Source organism: Lathyrus oleraceus, chromosome 6, assembly GCF_024323335.1.
Source record: "Lathyrus oleraceus cultivar Zhongwan6 chromosome 6, CAAS_Psat_ZW6_1.0, whole genome shotgun sequence".
Lineage (NCBI taxonomy): Eukaryota > Viridiplantae > Streptophyta > Magnoliopsida > Fabales > Fabaceae > Lathyrus > Lathyrus oleraceus.
In genome coordinates, this window is record NC_066584.1 from 341,527,906 (window position 1) to 341,534,938 (window position 7,033).

Sequence of the window (7,033 nt, forward strand, 5' to 3'; positions counted from 1 at the left end):
AAAACAAAAATCAAACAAAAAGAATAATTAGTACGAAAAGCATGGGTTATCTCCCACGTAGGCTTTGTTTAACGCCGCTTTTAACTCGACGGTTCATGAGTGCAAGCACTCATGGTGGTTCTCTAAAAATGGTTCCTCAACCTTGCTCTCAATAGTCCATGCCCACTTATCAAGTCATCTCTCGTATCCACTACTCTTCTTATTCTTCTTCCTATAGGGTAGTTCATACTTCTGAACCTGTGGGGGTGGTACTGGTTCAATCCCGACTATCAACGGTTAAATTCCGACTATCAACTTTTTGGATTTGGATTTAATCCTTTCATCCCCCACATCAAAGGTCAACCTTCCCCTCAATGTTTTAGCGCAAGCAAGATGAAGCGAACTCACAAAGACCTCACTCGGAAGGTGGGAAGCGCAACATAAATTGTTGCAACATCATCCGAAACCACGTCTTGTCTTGTTTGCTTCTCATTCACGCCTTGAATCTCTGATTACATCCACTCCCATCTATCCTGATTATCATTTGAAGGTCCAACTTCATGTTGGGTAGGATGAGTAGGTGGTGGGAAAATGTCCTCCTCCATAGTGTTACTTGCATCATGGTTAGACAAATTGAGGGCACCCTCCTCTTGTTGTCGTGAGCTTCTGATTGATTAAGGAGAAATATTGTTTGACATTATCGTTATTTTTGAAGATGATGTTTTGAGGATTTGAGACTCTAATGCTTCATATCCTCTTAAGCCTTGATGATTGTGACTTGCTTTCCCTTATCACTCATTTTTGGTGCCATTGTTGATCAAATTATAAAAAAATTCAAAATAAGCTTTTTTAAATTTTGTGTCCGGAAGTGTGATCAGACTGATGTTTGATGAAGGTTTTTTTGAAGGTGGTAGGATTTGGAGGCGAGAAATGGATAAAGGTGGAAGCTTTGAGTAATAATGGAGGTTTTTGAAAGAATGTGGGAGAATGATTGAGATTATAGGTTCGGAGAGAGAAAGTTTTTATGATAATGATGTTTGAAAAATCAAATTTAAGTGTTTAAAGGTGGTAAGCAAAGGATAATGATTGAGTGAGAGAGAGGTGGGTGGGACCAAGGGGATTTGAAAAAAAATGATTTTTTTTTTTTGGAATTTGGGGCGCTAGGCTTACTACGGCCTGTAGCACCTGCTATGGCCTCCCGTAGGAAGACCTTGTTTTTTGTATCAAAAATGGATTTTTAGAGTTTTGGTTCATGAAGGCTGTTATGGCCCGTAGCAAGTGCTACAGCCCCCCGTAGCAGCTCCCTGATTTTTGTATGGGAAATTTTGTGTTCTCGTGGTTTTGTTGGGTTTTTCTGGGCAGAGTTTTTGTATCAAAATTTCACCATTTTTTCAACTTTATCACCTGTTTCGCTTCTTTTTCGTGATCCTTTTTATTACCTCAAAACAAAAATCAAACAAAAAGAATAATTAGTACGAAAAGCATGGGTTATCTCCCACATAGGCTTTGTTTAACGCCGCTTTTAACTCGACGGTTCATGAGTGCAAGCACTCATGGTGGTTCTCTAAAAATGGTTCCTCAACCTTGCTCTCAATAGTCCATGCCCACTTATCAAGTCATCTCTCGTATCCACTACTCTTCTTATTCTTCTTCCTATAGGGTAGTTCATACTTCTGAACCTGTGGGGGTGGTACTGGTTCAATCCCGACTATCAACGGTTAAATTCCGACTATCAACTTTTTGGATTTGGATTTAATCCTTTCATCCCCAACATCAAAGGTCAACCTTCCCCTCAATGTTTTAGCGCAAGCAAGATGAAGCGAACTCACAAAGACCTCACTCGGAAGGTGGGAAGCGCAACATAAATTGTTGCAACATCATCCGAAACCACGTCTTGTCTTGTTTGCTTCTCATTCACGCCTTGAATCTCTGATTACATCCACTCCCATCTATCCTGATTATCATTTGAAGGTCCAACTTCATGTTGGGTAGGATGAGTAGGTGGTGGGAAAATGTCCTCCTCCATAGTGTTACTTGCATCATGGTTAGACAAATTGAGGGCACCCTCCTCTTGTTGTCGTGAGCTTCTGCTTGATTAAGGAGAAATATCGTTTGACATTATCGTTATTTTTGAAGATGATGTTTTGAGGATTTGAGACTCTAATGCTTCATATCCTCTTAAGCCTTGATGATTGTGACTTGCTTTCCCTTATCACTCATTTTTGGTGCCATTGTTGATCAAATTATAAAAAAATTCAAAATAAGCTTTTTTAAATTTTGTGTCCGGAAGTGTGATCAGACTGATGTTTGATGAAGGTTTTTTTGAAGGTGGTAGGATTTGGAGGCGAGAAATGGATAAAGGTGGAAGCTTTGAGTAATAATGGAGGTTTTTGAAAGAATGTGGGAAAATGATGGAGATTATAGGTTCGGAGAGAGAAAGTTTTTATGATAATGATGTTTGAAAAATCAAATTTAAGTGTTTAAAGGTGGTAAGCAAAGGATAATGATTGAGTGAGAGAGAGGTGGGTGGGACCAAGGGGATTTGAAAAAAAATGATTTTTTTTTTTTGGAATTTGGGGCGCTAGGCTTACTACGGCCTGTAGCACCTGCTATGGCCTCCCGTAGGAAGACCTTGTTTTTTGTATCAAAAATGGATTTTTAGAGTTTTGGTTCATGAAGGCTGTTATGGCCCGTAGCAAGTGCTACAGCCCCCCGTAGCAGCTCCCTGATTTTTGTATGGGAAATTTTGTGTTCTCGTGGTTTTGTTGGGTTTTTCTGGGCAGAGTTTTTGTATCAAAATTTCACCATTTTTTCAACTTTATCACCTGTTTCGCTTCTTTTTCGTGATCCTTTTTATTACCTCAAAACAAAAATCAAACAAAAAGAATAATTAGTACGAAAAGCATGGGTTATCTCCCACATAGGCTTTGTTTAACGCCGCTTTTAACTCGACGGTTCATGAGTGCAAGCACTCATGGTGGTTCTCTAAAAATGGTTCCTCAACCTTGCTCTCAATAGTCCATGCCCACTTATCAAGTCATCTCTCGTATCCACTACTCTTCTTATTCTTCTTCCTATAGGGTAGTTCATACTTCTGAACCTGTGGGGGTGGTACTGGTTCAATCCCGACTATCAACGGTTAAATTCCGACTATCAACTTTTTGGATTTGGATTTAATCCTTTCATCCCCAACATCAAAGGTCAACCTTCCCCTCAATGTTTTAGCGCAAGCAAGATGAAGCAAACTCACAAAGACCTCACTCGGAAGGTGGGAAGCGCAACATAAGTTGTTGCAACATCATCCAAAACCATGTCTTGTCTTGTTTGCTTCTCATTCACGCCTTGAATCTCTGATTACATCCACTCCCATCTATCCTGATTATCATTTGAAGGTCCAACTTCATGTTGGGTAGGATGAGTAGGTGGTGGGAAAATGTCCTCCTTCATAGTGTTACTTACATCATGGTTAGACAAATTGAGGGCACCCTCCTCTTGTTGTCGTGAGCTTCTACTTGATTAAGGCGAAATATCGTTTGACTTTATCGTTATTTTTGAAGATGATGTTTTGAGGATTTGAGGCTCTAATGCTTCATATCCTCTTAAGCCTTGATGATTGTGACTTGCTTTCCCTTATCACTCATTTTTGGTGCCATTGTTGATCAAATTATAAAAAAATTCAAAATAAGCTTTTTCAAATTTTGTGTCCGGAAGTGTGATCAAACTGATGTTTGATGAAGGTTTTTTTGAAGGTGGTAGGATTTGGAGGCGAGAAATGGATAAAGGTGGAAGCTTTGGGTTTAGTAATAATGGAGGTTTTTGAAAGAATGTGGGAGAATGATGGAGATTATAGGTTTGGAGAGAGAAAGTTTTTATGATAATGATGTTTGAAAAATCAAATTTGAGTGTTTAAAGGTGGTAAGCAAAGGATAATGATTGAGTGAGAGAGAGAGAGGTGGGTGGGACCAAGGGGATTTGAAAAAAAATGATTTTTTTTTGGAATTTGGGGCGCTAGGCTTACTACGGCCCGTAGCACCTGCTACGGCGTCTTGTAGGAAGACCTTGTTTTTTGTATGAAAAATGGATTATTAGAGTTTTGGTTCATGAAGGCTGTTATGGCCCGTAGCAAGTGCTACAACCCCCCGTAGCAGCTTCCTGATTTTTGTATGGGAAATTTTGTGTTCTCGTGGTTTTGTTGGGTTTTTCTGGGCAGAGTTTTTGTATCAAAATTTCACCATTTTTTCAACTTTATCACCTGTTTCGCTTCTTTTTCGTGATCCTTTTTATTACCTCAAAACAAAAATCAAACAAAAAGAATAATTAGTACGAAAAGCATGGGTTATCTCCCACGTAGCGCTTTGTTTAACGCCGCTTTTAACTCGACGGTTCATGAGTGCAAGCACTCATGGTGGTTCTCTAAAAATGGTTATCAAGTCATCTCTCGTATCCACTAATCTTCTTATTCTTCTTCCTATAGGGTAGTTCATACTTCTGAACCCGTGGGGGTGGTACTGGTTCAATCCCGACTATCAACGGTTAAATCCCGACTATCAACTTTTTGGATTTGGATTTAATCCTTTCATCCCCCACATCAAAGGTCAACCTTCCCTTCTTAGCATAAATAATTTTCCCACATCAAAGGTCCTCTAATATTCTCTTTTTAGATTGGACCAATGCTCAAGTCTTCACATTTATAACCAATGTGAGACTCCAACTCACACCACATATTCAGGCAAAACTTTATAAATGCACAAGTCTTCACATTTATAACCAATGTGGGACTCCAATTCACACTTGACTTATTATTCTTAACACTCCACCTCAAGTGTTGTACCGCCGTTGACACCTCTTTTCTGGGCATTTCGATTTCAACGGAACAACTCTTCTTGAGCATTTCGATACAAATAAGTCGGTCCATTTCTCGAACCAAAAGCTCATGATACCATTTGTTGGGTCATGAGGAGGAACATCAATATTGGGCTAACAACAACACACAAATGAGAGAGACACCACATATTTATCCAAATCTTAAGATGATAAGTGTATACGTTCTCCCATTTATAAATGCTCAAATCTCCACATTTATAATTAATGTAGAACTCCAACTCACACTTAACTTATTATTTTTTAACAATGACCTTTGTTTTTGCATGCCTAACATGCGGCTATATGTTTTGGCCAAAACTACCTTAACTACCTACAAGTTATTGCTGAGTTTAGTCCTTTGAACACATATTTGCATTTCAATTTTCAATTGTATACGCGTGTCTTCTTTTATTTCTATATTCTCTTTCATTTCAGAATGATCTCATCTCTTCATGATTTCTTCGAACTTTCATATAATCTAGAGGCTCTCTCCTAATCTTTGAAATTCGAATATAACAATTAGTAAAATTTAAACTAAGTCATTTTAATCATTAGTTTAATGTTTCATAAATTTTTATTATATCCTACACAGTGCCCTTTTTTATTTCTAGATGACCTTGAAGAATGAAATTTATTTTCTACCAAGCAACTAGTTTGAAGTCTTCAACTTTAGATGTATGCATCTTACCAAACTGATTTAACAACGAAACATTATGAAAGAGAAAGTGAGGTGATAAAGGTACAATGTCTATTTCAGTGCATAGAAAAGAAATGAAAGCATATATCATAATCCCACATAAAATGTGCACATTCATTGAATTTGCATTATTATCAACACTTTTACTCTACATAATCTCAATACAATTATTTTATACTCAATTCATATTAAGCAGCAAAATGCAACACCATACAAATTGTTGTACAGATACAATAATAATCAAAACTCTAACAATTATTATTCCAAAAGTAATATGAATTCCTCTCTTGAGTATCATATACATATTAAGTCTTCTTAGGAGCATGTTTTGTCTTAATTTCACCAACCTGTTTAGCATCAATCTGAAAGGCCTGGGCAAGAACATCATCAGGAACAGTTGGTGTTGAACCAAACAGTGCTGAAGCAATTGAGAAAGTACCAGGAAGTTGACTGTTAAAAGCAGAAATCACAGAAGCAGCTTTATCTCCATTGTTCTTCTGATAATGCACCAAACCTTTTGGGAAAACAAAGACTTCACCCTTTTTGATGGACTTAGAAATGAGTTTGTCTGATGTAGTGATAAAACCAACATCTAATTCACCTTCTAACACAAAAACAATCTCGGTGGCACGAGGGTGTGTGTGTGGCGGGTTAAGTCCTTTAGGTTTGTAGTCTATTCTTGACAAAGATACTCCTAATGTGTTAAGCCCTGGAATTTTGTCAACATTGGCTGGAGTAACCAAAGATCCCACCGTGTTGTTGATAGCTTTAGGACTCGCTAAACCGTCGAAAAAGAAATCAGCCGCTGTTACATTTGCCTCCGCCTTGCATGCAAATCCATTAACCTTAACACCTGTACATAACATAAACCATATACTGTTATGAAAGTTTCTATAGCTGTCTCAAACAATATCATAAGTGTTTAACATGCATTACCTGAAGAGGGAAGAGCTACACAAAGGTCTTGAAGTGTGTCAGGATCAGAAGCCAATGTAAATGAAATGGCACAGCATAAAATCACCAAAATTGACCAATTTGTTGGTGACATGGCTATTAACTAATCAATTAATGCTTTGATGAACAATGAATGGAGACAGAAAAGTGCTGATTATATATATGGCTGGAGAGAAGAGAGGAAAGTCTTGAGTTGGATGGTGAGAAATATGGCATAAGGTTCTCTTTATATATGTCATAAGACAGTGGTTACTATTGGCAGAGTAGATGAACCAAATGTGATGGTAAAATCCTTCAACTTAAATTCAAAGCAATTCAGTAAAAAAGGCTTTACTAGAAAGATAGTAACTAGTAAATCAGTATATAGGTAATTAGTTTGTTGGTTGCTGGGAAAATGTGAACATTGACAGTTCAATGAAAAGAGGTTTGGTGAGAGATGTAATGAGAAGTGATAATTAAGCAGATCTAAATTAGACCAATCATGCAAAGTTGTAGTAGTAATCAACTCTAGAACTTACCAATCATGCAAATTAGGCAATA

At 37.7% G+C, this 7,033-nt stretch overlaps 1 protein-coding gene across 1 annotated transcript; it reads right to left on the reverse strand.

The window, feature by feature from the left end:
* Positions 1-5,624: 5,624 nt before the first annotated feature.
* Positions 5,625-6,814, reverse strand: LOC127091470 (germin-like protein subfamily 2 member 4). The gene is made up of 2 exons (XM_051030114.1): positions 6,476-6,814; positions 5,625-6,392 (listed from the first exon to the last, which is right to left on the reverse strand). The coding sequence occupies exons 1-2, from the start codon at positions 6,585-6,587 to the stop codon at positions 5,845-5,847; spliced, it is 660 nt and encodes a 219-aa protein (XP_050886071.1). The 5' UTR covers positions 6,588-6,814; the 3' UTR covers positions 5,625-5,844.
* Between the last annotated feature and the right edge of the window lie 219 nt (positions 6,815-7,033).